Raw genomic sequence first — 13,254 nt, 5'->3', positions numbered from 1 at the left:
CAATGCGAAGGGAGTCATCCACAAGGGTGTCTTTAAGAAGAGCACAAGGATTTTCAAAAATATTAGCACAAGAAAGATTAGAAATTTTACCACATGTTGGCTCTTCATCTTCCCACAGTAGTTCAATGTCATCATCCTCACTTTCCATCTCTACCTCCTTTTGATTTTCCAATTCGAAAATTGGAACTTCTTCAAGCACCGGGGCATAACAATCCTCGAAAATTGGAACTTCTTCAAGCACCGGGGCATAACAATCCATTTAAATTGGAACTTCTTCAAGCACCGGGGCATAACAATCCATTTTCTTTGGAACTTCTTCAAGCACCGGGGCATAACAATCCATTTTCTTTTCAACATTCTCCTCTTCCCTAGCATCTTGCGCGTTTTCTTTCCCTTGTATAGTCCTTGGATGGGATTCCAAAGTGGGGATGTCATCTATGATGGTGGAGTTAGCTCGGGACTCATTCATTTTCATGAGCTCCTCCATCATAGATAGCATCTTCGTTTCAACTTCTTCTAATGGAAGTCCTTCTTTCCGGAGGGTAGCGAGATAGTCCTTTAGTTCGCTCTTGATTTCAGCTCTTAGTTTAGCCGTATCCTCCTTGGCCATCTTAGTGAATTCGTCAATTTTTGCTTTTAGAATTTCAATTTCATCGGTGGCCGGTGGGATATAATCACAAGGATCTATATGGGTATTATATGGGAAAAAGGGTAGTGCTTCAAAGGAATGGGTAGTGTTGTTTCCTTGGTGAATTTGTGATGGATGTGGGTAGTAGGTGTTTACGTGGGAAGTAGGGAATGAATTTGACTCGGGAGTATAGCTTGGGTCGATCGCTCTCATCATTTGTGCAAGCTTACTCTCTATATTTTGGGATATTTCTTTGGAGTTTAACGAGTCAATTTCTTGGAAATTGGGTGATTGTGAAGGGTAAATTTTTTGAAAAGGTGGAGGTGGTGTTTTGTATGGATGTGGGGGATGGTTAGGTGTATTAAATGGATATGAATATGGAGGTGGTAAATGGTGGTATGGAGATGGGTAAGAGTATGGAGCTGGGTAATGGTATGTTGGTGGAGGGTAAGTATAGGTGGAATGGGGGTAATAAGGATATGGTTGGGGTTGAGCATTCCTATAGGATTGTCCTCCATGATGTGGGTAATCATGGGGATTCATTATGGCACTTATTGGCAAGCTTCAAGAGGTTTGCTTAAGGAGAATTTCCTGCACAGTAGCTTAGCTAACAACAAATAATTTTGCAACTAAAAGTAGTTGCAAGTGAGCACAAGATATTCAATATAATAGAAGCCCACTTCTTCAAGCAAGATAACAAAAATAAGAAAACGAAATAAACAAAAAGAAAGCAATTCAAGAACTCTTAAAATTCTACTTCTAAGATGTCAACACTATTCGAAACCGTTTGCCATCCCCGGCAACGGCGCCATTTTGACGATGTGGTTTGTATGGGGTGAGTGCGAATGTGAAGGTGTAAAGTTGTCAAACGAAGAGTCAAGACTCCCCGTGGTTTTAAGAGTTACTGGAATGGCTAGGAGTTGGATTCATTGGTAAAAGAGTAAGGTTGGTAAAAGGTGGTGTGAAGTAAAGAAAAGTAAAGACGAGATTGGGGCTTTAGGCTTTTCCATGTGGTTTATCTTTGGTTGGTTTTGTGAATACAAGTTGTGGAATAGACTAGGGAATTCATGGCACACTACCAAGTGACGTCACACTTTGGACTCCCACATCCTCATTCGGTTGGGGCATTTCATCGAGCACTTTGTCTACCACTCCTCTCGGGCCTTGTCCTTTCGAACTAAGAGCGGAGATGTGGGTGAGTGAGACTCGTGGGTGGCCGCTATCGCGCGCACACTCACTTCCTTTGGGTTTGCTAGCTAATGTGGCCACAAAAGGCACAAAACTTAAAGAACATCATCCACACAAGTTTAACATCCAACAAGCAAGAAATTCACAAATCAAAATAATAATATTAAACATCCACATAGATCTACCATGGGGCCACCAATCCCCTATCTAATCTACTCTAGCATACTAAGAAACAAGAAAAGGAAAAGGAAATTCAAAGAAACAAGTATCGAATTAGAAATTGAAGAGAATGGTTACCACCTCTTGAAACAGAGGATCTTACAACCTTGATCTTGAATCCCAATCTTCCTTCTTGCCCTTGATCTATTCTAACTATGAATGGAAGGAATTTTCCCCCAAAAGGGGAGAAAACCCTCTAGATCTAACTATCCTATTCTATCAATTTTCTGATCTAAAACTCCTCTCCTTTAAGTTTAGGGCAAAAGGGATTTATATAGGTGACAAAGAAAAGGAACAAATTTCCCAAAATAGCCCTTGGCCCGACCACGCTTGCTTACACGCGTGTGAGTGGCGTGGTGGCTCTCTGGAATAATTCCACGCCCAGCCACACGCGTGTGAGGCTGCGTGGGGCGCTACTGCATTTCGGCTTGTTTGTCTTTTCCTCTATTTCAGCTTCAAATCCCTCTCCAACCTGTGGAATACTTCAAGACTCTTTCGGGAGATGTTGTTAGAAGAAATTGATTGCATTTGAGCTGAAATGCATGCAATTGTTGTAATTGGATGTCAAAACAATGCGCTTTTAATCTAACAAAGACCCCTTATAAGTGCTATCCTTGGTGCTTATCCGCGTCGTTACGCGTAATGTAATTAGGTTTTACCAACAGTCCAACATTAAACGACAACGTTTAGAAGGATCCAATTACATCAAGTTATTTTCAAATCAGCCGGTAACGGTTTCCGAGAAATTGAATAGGAAACTGAATCATCACTAATGATTCGAGTATCCATGAACCATTATAGCAGTGCTTCACGCTCAGCATTATATATAGCCATATAGAGACTATCTGTCATTATTGGTTAGAGTATAAAGGCAACCATTATTACAGTCCATTTAGAACTCTTTCACCTCTAGACATTTACATCTCACATATATATTACATGTTATATTAAACTAGATACAGATATAGATACATTCACCATATTTAGCTTTAGCGTTCTGCAGCACAACTGATTTCTATCATTGGGATGTATTGTCTCGCCAACCATTTAACTGCCTTCAACAGACGTAGTGCTATGAAGCTACGAGTGATGCGTACGTACTGCGTAATGGAAAGAAGAGGGTCTACTGAGATCGAGAGCAAAGAGGTAGTTTTTCATGACGAAGAGGTAAGTATTTTCTGCAAAAAAAAAAATAGTTGCACGTTAGTTTTTGGTACAAATGCTTCATGAATCTGCAAAAAATTGTGTGTTTGTAATTTTTGTGGTTTTGGTACAATCTCTATATATAAAATAGCAACAACAACAGCATTAAATGAAGTCATGTAAATGGCGTCGTAAATGCTGTCATTTTTTACGAAATTCCCGCCCAAGAGTAAACGGCGTCGTTTGGCAGTTCGGCGCTGTAGGATAAGCACCGCGTCGTTACGCGTAATGTAATTAGGTTTTACCAACAGTCCAACATTCAACGACGACGTTTAGAAGGATCCAATTACATCAAGTTTTTTTTAAATCAGCCGGTAACGATTTCAGGGAAATTGAATAGGAAACTAAATCATCACTAACGATTCGAGTATCAATGAACCATTATAGTAGTGCTTCACGCTCAACATTATATACAGCCATATAGAGACTAGCCGTCATTATTGGTTTATGATCAAGGCAACCATTATTACAGTCCATTTAGAACTCTTTCATTTCTAGACATCTATATCTCACATATATATTACATGTTATATTAAACTAGATACAGATACAAATAAATTCTCCATATTTAGCTTTTGCGTTCTGCTGCACAACTGATTTCTATCATGGGGATGTATTGTCTCGCCAACCATTTAACTGCCTTCAACAGACGTAGTGCTATGAAGCTACGAGTAATGCGTACGTACTACGTAGTTGAAAGGAGAGGGTCTACTGAGATCGAGAGCAAAGAGGTAGTCTTTCATGACGAAGAGGTAAGTATTTTCTGCAAAAAATATTCATGAATCTAAAAAAAAAAATTAGATGCACGTTAGTTTTTTGTACAAATGCTTCATGAATCTGCAAAAAATTGTGTGTTTGTAATTTTTGTGTTTTTGGTACAATCTCTATATATAAAATAGCAACAACAACAGCATTAAATGCAGTCATGTAAACGGCGTCGTAAATGCTGTCATTTTTGCGAAATTCTTGCCCAACAGTAAACAGCGTCGTTTGGCAGTTCGGCGTTGTAGGATAAGCACCGCGTCGTTACGCGTAATGTAATTAGGTTTTACCAATAGTCCAACATTAAACAACGACGTTTAGAAGGATCCAATTACATCAAGTTATTTTCAAATTAGCTGGTAACGATTTCCAGAAAATTGAATAGGAAACTGAATCATCACTAACGATTCGAGTATCCATGAACAATTATAGTAGTGCTTCGCGCTCAACATTATATACAGCCATATAGAGACAAGCCGTCATTATCGGTTAGAGTATCAAGGCAACCATTATTACAGTCCATTTAGAACTCTTTCACATCTACATATCACATATATATTGCATGTTATATTAAACTAGATACAGATACAGATACATTCTCCATATTTAGCTTTTGCGTTCTGCTGCACAACTGATTTCTATCATGGGGATGTATTGTCTTGCCAACCATTTAACTTCCTTCAACAGACGTAGTGCTATGAAGCTACGACTGATGCGTACGTACTGCGTAATGGAAAGGAGAGGGTCTACTGAGATCGAGAGCAAAGAGGTAGTCTTTAATGACGAAGAGGTAAGTATTTTCTGCAAAAAATATTCATGAATCTGCAAAAAAAAATTAGTTGCACGTTAGTTTTTGGTACAAATGCTTCATGAATCTGCAAAAAATTTTGTGTTTGTAATTTTTGTGTTTTTGGTACAATCTCTATATATAAAATAGCAACAAGAACATCATTAAATGCAGTCATGTAAACGGCGTCGTAAATACTGTCATTTTTTGCGAAATTCCCGCCCAACAGTAAACGACATCGTTTGGTAGTTCGGCGTTGTAGGATAAGCATCGTGTCGTTACGCGTAATGTAATTAGGTTTTACCAACAGTCCAACGGTTAGAAGGATCCAATTACATCAAGTTTTTTCAAATCTGCCGTTAACGATTTCCGGGAAATTGAATATGAAACCGAATCGTCACTAACGATTCGAGTATCCATAATCCATTATAGCAGTGCTTCACGCTCAACATTATATACAGCCATATAGAGACGAGCCGTCATTATCGGTTAGAGTATCAAGGCAACCATTATTACAGTCCATTTAGAACTCTTTCACTTGTAGACAACTACATCTCAGATATATTTTACATGTTATATTAAACTAGATACAGATACAGATACATTCTCCATATTTAGCTTTTGCGTTCTGCTGCACAACTGATTTCTATCATGGGGATGTATTTGCGTTCTGCTGCACAACTGATTTCTATCATGGGGATGTATTGTCTCACCAACCATTTAACTGCCTTCAACAGACGTAGTGCTATGAAGCTACGAGTGATGCGTACGTACAACAGACGTAGTGCTATGAAGCTACGAGTGATGCGTACGTACTGCGTAATGGAAAGGAGAGGGTCCACTGAGATCGAGAGCAAAGAGGTACTCTTTCATGACGAAGAGGTAAGTATTTTCTGCAAAGAATATTCATGAATCTGCAAAAAAAATTAGTTGCACGTTAGTTTTTGGTACAAATGCTTCATGAATCTGCAAAAAATTTTGTGTTTGTAATTTTTGTGTTTTTGGTACAATCTCAATATAAAAAATAGCAACAACAGCATTAAATGCAGTCATGAACGGCGTCGTAAATGCTGTCATTTTTTACGAAATTCCCGCCCAAGAGTAAACGACGTCGTTTGGCAGTTCGGCGTTGTAGGATAGGCACCGCGTCATTACGCATAATGTAATTAGGTTTTACCAATAGTCCAACATTAAACGACGACGTTTATTGGGATCCAATTACATCAAGTTATTTTCAAATCAGCCGGTAACGATTTTCGGTAAATTGAATAGGAAACCGAATCATCACTAACGATTCGAGTATCCATGAACAATTATAGCAGTGCTTCGCGCTCAACATTATATACAGCCATATAGAGACAAGCCGTCATTATCGGTTAGAGTATCAAGGCAACCATTATTACAATCCGTTTAGAACTCTTTCACTTCTAGATATCTACATATCACATATATATTACATGTTATATTAAACTAGATACAGATACAGATACATTCTCCATATTTAGCTTTTGCGTTCTGCTGCACAACTGATTTCTATCATGGGGATGTATTGTCTCACCAACCATTTAACTGCCTTCAACAGACGTAGTGCTATGAAGCTACGAGTGATGCGTACGTACTGCGTAATGGAAAGGAGATGGTCTACTGAGATCGAGAGCAAAGAGATAGTCTTTCATGACGAAGAGGTAAGTATTTTCTGCAAAAAATATTCATGAATCTGCAAAAAAAATTAGTTGCACGTTACTTTTTGTTACAAATGATTCATGAATCTGCAAAAAATTGTGTGTTTGTAATTTTTGTGTTTTTGGTACAATCTCTATATATAAAATAGAAACAACAACAGCATTAAATGCATTCATGTAAACGGCGTCGTAAATGCTGTCATTTTTTACGAAATTCCCGCCCAAGAGTAAACGACGTCGTTTGGCAGTTCGGCGTTGTAGGATAGGCACCGCGTCATTACGCATAATGTAATTAGGTTTTACCAATAGTCCAACATTAAACGACGACGTTTATTGGGATCCAATTACATCAAGTTATTTTCAAATCAGCCGGTAACGATTTTCGGTAAATTGAATAGGAAACCGAATCATCACTAACGATTCGAGTATCCATGAACAATTATAGCAGTGCTTCGCGCTCAACATTATATACAGCCATATAGAGACAAGCCGTCATTATCGGTTAGAGTATCAAGGCAACCATTATTACAGTCCGTTTAGAACTCTTTCACTTCTAGATATCTACATATCACATATATATTACATGTTATATTAAACTAGATACAGATACAGATACATTCTCCATATTTAGCTTTTGCGTTCTGCTACACAACTGCTTTCTATCATGCGGATGTATTGTCTCACCAACCATTTAACTGCCTTCAACAGACGTAGTGCTATGAAGCTACGAGTGATGCGTACGTACTGCGTAATGGAAAGGAGATGGTCTACTGAGATCGAGAGCAAAGAGATAGTCTTTCATGACGAAGAGGTAAGTATTTTCTGCAAAAAATATTCATGAATCTGCAAAAAAAATTAGTTGCACGTTAAAAAATATTCATGAATCTGCAAAAAAAATTAGTTGCACGTTAGTTTTTGGTACAAATGATTCATAAATCTGCAAAAAATTGTGTGTTTGTAATTTTTGTGTTTTTGGTACAATCTCTATATATAAAATAGAAACAACAACAGCATTAAATGCATTCATGTAAACGGCGTCGTAAATGCTGCCATTTTTTACGAAATTCCCGCCCAAGAGTAAACGGCGTCGTTTGACAGTTCGGCGTTGTAGGATAAGCACCGCGTCGTTACGCGTAAAGTAATTAGGTTTTACCAACGGTCCAACATTAAACGACGACGTTTAGAAGGATCTAATTACATCAAGTTATTTTCAAATCAGCCGGTAACGATTTTCGGTAAATTGAATAGGAAACCGAATCATCACTAACGATTCGAGTATCCATGAACAATTATAGCAGTGCTTCGCGCTCAACATTATATACAGCCATATAGAGACATGCCGTCATTATCGGTTAGAGTATCAAGGCAACCATTATTACAGTCCGTTTAGAACTCTTTCACTTCTAGATATCTACATATCACATATATATTACATGTTATATTAAACTAGATACAGATACAGATACATTCTCCATATTTAGCTTTTGCGTTTTGCTGCACAACTGATTTCTATCATGGGGATGTATTGTATCGCCAACCATTTAACTGCCTTCAACAAACGTAGTGCTATGAAGCTACGAGTGATGCGTACGTACTGCGTAATGGAAAGGAGAGGGTCTACTGAGATCGAGAGCAAAGAGGTAGTCTTTCATGACGAAGAGGTAAGTATTTTCTGCAAAAAATATTCATGAATCTGCAAAAAAAATTAGTTGCACGTTAGTTTTTGGTACAAATGCTTCATGAATCTGCAAAAAATTGTGTGTTTGTAATTTTTGTGTTTTTGGTACAATCTCTATATATAAAATAGAAACAACAACAGCATTAAATGCAGTCATGTAAACGGCGTCGTAAATGCTGTCATTTTTTACGAAATTCCCGCCCAAGAGTAAACGGCGTCGTTTGGCAGTTCGGCGTTGTAGGATAAGCACCGCGTCGTTACGCGTAATGTAATTAGGTTTTACCAACAGTCCAACATTAAACGACGACGTTTAGAAGGATCCAATTACATCAAGTTATTTTCAAATTAGCTGGTAACGATTTTCAGAAAATTGAATAGGAAACCGAATCATCACTAACGATTCGACTATCCATGAACGATTATAGCAGTGCTTCGCGCTCAACATTATATACTGCCACATAAAGACTATCTGTCCTTATCGGTTAGAGTATCAAGGCAACCATTATTACAGTCCGTTTAGAACTCTTTCACTTCTAGATATCTATATCTCACATATATATTACATGTTATATTAAACTAGGCACAGATACAGATACATTCTCCATATTTAGTTTTTGCGTTTTGCTGCACAACTGATTTCTATCATGGGGATGTATTGTATCGCCAACCATTTAACTGCCTTCAACAAACGTAGTGCTATGAAGCTACGAGTGATGCGTACGTACTGCGTAATGGAAAGGAGAGGGTCTACTGAGATCGAGAGCAAAGAGGTAGTCTTTCATGACGAATAGGTAAGTATTTTCTGCAAAAAGTATTCATGAATCTGCAAAAAAAATTAGTTGCACGTTAGTTTTTGGTACAAATGCTTCATGAATCTGCAAAAAATTGTGCGTTTGTAATTTTTGTGTTTTTGGTACAATCTCTATATATAAAATAGCAACAACAACAGCATTAAATGCAGTCATGTAAACGGCGTCGTAAATGCTGTCATTTTTGCGAAATTCCCGCCCAACAGTAAACGGTGTCGTTTGGCAGTTCGGCGTTCTAGGATAAGCACCGCGTCGTTACGCGTAATGTAATTATGTTTTACCAACAGTCCAACATTAAACGACGACGTTTAGAAGGATCCAATTACATCAAGTTATTTTCAAATTAGCTGGTAACGATTTCCGGAAAATGGAATAGGAAACCGAATCGTCACTAACGATTCGAGTATCCATGAACCATTATAGCAGTGCTTCACGCTCAGCATTATGTACAGCCATATAAAGACTATCTGTCATTATCGGTTAGAGTATCAAGGCAATCATTATTACAGTCCGTTTAGAACTCTTTCACTTCTAGACATCTACATCTCACATATATATTACATGTTATATTAAACTAGGCATAGATACAGGTACATTCTCCATATTTAGCTTTTGCGTTCTGCTGCACAACTGATTTCTATCATGCGGATGTATTGTCTCGCCAACAATTTAACTGCCTTCAACAGACGTACTGCAATGAAGCTACGAGTGATGCGTACGTACTGCGTAATGGAAAGGAGAGGGTCTACTGAGATCGAGAGCAAAGTGGTAGTCTTTCATGACGAAGATGTAAGTATTTTCTTCAAAAAATATTCATGAATCTGCAAAAAATTGTGTGTTTGTAATTTTTGTGTTTTTAGTATAATCTCTATATAAAAAAATAGCAACAACAACAGCATTAAATGCAGTCATGTAAACAGCGTCGTAAATGCTGTCATTTTTTACGAAATTCCCGCCCAAGAGTAAACGGCGTAGTTTGGCAGTTCGGCGTTGTAGGATAAGCACCGCGTCGTTACGCATAATGTAATTAGGTTTTACCAATAGTCCAACATTAAACGACGACGTTTATTAGGATCCAATTACATCAAGTTATTTTCAAATCAGCCGGTAACGATTTCCGGGAAATTGAATATGAAACCGAATCATCACTAATGATTCGAGTATCCATAAACAATTATAGTAGTGCTTCGCGCTCAACATTATATACAGCCATATAGAGACAAGCCGTCATTATCGGTTAGAGTATCAAGGCAACCATTATTACAGGCCGTTTAGAACTCTTTCACTTCTAGACAACTACATCTCAGATATATATTACATGTTATATTAAACTAGATACAAATACAGATACATTCTACATATTTAGCTTTTGCGTTCTACTGCACAACTGATTTCTATCATAGGTATATATTGTCTCGCCAACCATTTAACTGCCTTCAACAGACGTAGTGCTATGAAGCTACGATTGATGCGTACGTACTGCGTAATGGAAAGGAGAGGGTTTACTGAGATCGAGAGCAAAGAGGTAGTCTTTCATGACGAAGAGGTAAGTATTTTCTGCAAAAAATATTCATGAATTTGCAAAAAAAAAATTAGTTGCACGTTAGTTTTTGGTACAAATGCTTCATGAATCTGCAAAAAATTGTGTGTTTGTAATTTTTGTGTTTTTGGTACAATCTCTATATATAAAATAGCAACAACAACAGCATTAAATGCAGTCATGTAAACGGCGTCGTAAATGCTGTCATTTTTTACGAAATTCCCGCCCAAGAGTAAACGGCGTCGTTTGGCAGTTCGGCGTTGTAGGATAAGCACCGCGTCGTTACGCATAATGTAATTAGGTTTTACCAATAGTCCAACATTAAACGACGACGTTTAGAAGGATCCAATTACATCAAGTTATTTTCAAATCTAACGTTAACGATTTCCGGGAAATTGAATATGAAACTGAATCGTCACTAACGATTCGAGTATCCATAATCCATTATAGCAGTGCTTCACGCTCAACATTATATACAACCATATAGAGACGAGCCATCATTATCGGTTAGAGTATCAAGGCAACCATTATTACAGTCCATTTTGAACTCTTTCACTTCTAGACATCTACATCTCACATATAAATTACATGTTATATTAAACTAGGAACAGATACAGATACATTCTCCATATTTAGCTTTTGCGTTCTGCTGCACAATTGATTCCTATCAGGGAGATGTATTGTCTCGCCAACCATTTAACTGCCTTCAACAGACGTAGTGCTATGAAGCTACGAGTGATGCGTACATACTGCGTAATGGAAAGAAGAGGGTCTGCTGAGATCGAGAGCAAAGAGGTAGTCTTTCATGACGAAGAGGTAAGTATTTTCTGCAAAAAATATTCATGAATCTGCAAAAAAAAATAGTTATACGTTAGTTTTTGGTACAAATGCTTCATGAATCTGCAAAAAATTGTGTGTTTGTAATTTTTGTGTTTTTGGTACAATCTCTATATATAAAATAGCAACAACAACAGCATTAAATGCAGTCATGTAAACGGCGTCGTAAATGCTGTCATTTTTTACGAAATTCCCGCCCAAGAGTAAACGGCGTCGTTTGGCAGTTCGGCGTTGTAGGATAAGCACCGCGTCGTTACGCGTAATGTAATTAGGTTTTACCAACAGTCCAACATTAAACGACGACGTTTAGAAGGATCCAATTACATCAAGTTATTTTCAAATTAGTTGGTAACGATTTTCGGAAAATTGAATAGGAAACCGAATCATCACTAACGATTCGAGTATCCATGAACGATTATAGCAGTGCTTCGCGCTCAACATTATATACTGCCACATAAAGACTATCTGTCATTATCGGTTAGAGTATCAAGGCAACCATTATTACAGGCCGTTTAGAACTCTTTCACTTCTAGACAACTACATCTCACATATATATTACATGTTATATTAAACTAGGCACAGATACAGATACATTCTCCATATTTAGCTTTTGCGTTCTGCTGCACAACTGATTTCTATCATGGGGTATATATTGTCTCGCCAACCATTTAACTGCCTTCAACAAACGTAGTGCTATGAAGCTACGAGTGATGCGTACGTACTACGTAGTGGAAAGGAGAGGGTCTACTGAGATCGAGAGCAAAGAGGTAGTCTTTCATGACGAAGAGGTAAGTATTTTCTGCAAAAAATATTCATGAATCTACAAGAAAAATTAGTTGCACGTTAGTTTTTGGTACAAATGCTTCATGAATCTGCAAAAAATTGTGTGTTTGTAATTTTTGTGTTTTTGGTACAATCTCTATATATAAAATAGCAACAACAACAGCATTAAATGCAGTCATGTAAACGGCGTCGTAAATGCTGTCATTTTTTGCGAAATTCCCGCCCAACAGTAAACGGTGTCGTTTGGCAGTTCGGCGTTCTAGGATAAGCACCGCGTCGTTACGCGTAATGTAATTAGGTTTTACCAAAAGTCCAACATTAAACGACGACGTTTAGAAGGATCCAATTACATCAAGTTATTTTCAAATTAGCTGGTAACGATTTCCGGAAACCTGAAAAGGAAACTGAATCGTCACTAACGATTCGAGTATCCATTAACCATTATAGCAGTGCTTCACGCTCAGCATTATGTACAGCCATATAAAGACTATCTGTCTTTATTGGTTAGAGTATCAAGGCAACCATTATTACAGTCCGTTTAGAACTCTTTCACTTCTAGACATCTACATATCAAGTCCGTTTAGAACTCTTTCACTTCTAGACATCTACATATCACATATATATTACATTCTTTCACTTCTAGACATCTACATATCACATATATATTACATGTTATATTAAACTAGGCACAGATACACACATATATATTACATGTTATATTAAACTAGGCACAGATACAGATACATTCTCCATATGTTATATTAAACTAGGCACAGATACAGATACATTCTCCATGTTTAGCTTTTGCGTTCTGCTGCACAACTGATTTCTATCATGCGGATGTATTATCTCGCCAACAATTTAACTGCCTTCAACAGACGTACTGCAATGAAGCTACGAGTGATGCGTACGTACTGCGTAATGGAAAGGAGAGGGTCTACTAAGATCGAGTGCAAAGAGATAGTCTTTCATGACGAAGAGGTAAATATTTTCTGGAAAAAATATTCATGAATATGCAAAAAAAAATTAGTTGCACGTTAGTTTTTGGTACAAATGCTTCATGAATCTGCAAAAAATTGTGTGTTTGTAATTTTTGTGTTTTTGGTACAATCTCTATATATAAAATAGCAACAACTAC

At 37.6% G+C, this 13,254-nt stretch overlaps 1 protein-coding gene across 1 annotated transcript in view; it reads left to right on the top strand.

Moving 5' to 3' along the window:
* Positions 1-993: 993 nt before the first annotated feature.
* The window catches only part of LOC116023455, a 94,122-nt gene continuing 81,861 nt past the window's right edge, over positions 994-13,254 (top strand). The window contains exon 1 of the mRNA XM_031264456.1: positions 994-1,075. Within this exon, the coding sequence (XP_031120316.1) occupies positions 994-1,075 (82 nt within the window). The remainder of the gene's footprint in view (positions 1,076-13,254) is intronic.

The sequence above is a fragment of the Ipomoea triloba genome, chromosome 6, assembly GCF_003576645.1.
Source record: "Ipomoea triloba cultivar NCNSP0323 chromosome 6, ASM357664v1".
NCBI classification, from domain to species: Eukaryota; Viridiplantae; Streptophyta; class Magnoliopsida; order Solanales; family Convolvulaceae; genus Ipomoea; species Ipomoea triloba.
Note: the sequence above shows the minus strand (reverse complement) of the source record. Positions and strands in the feature narration are given on the sequence as shown.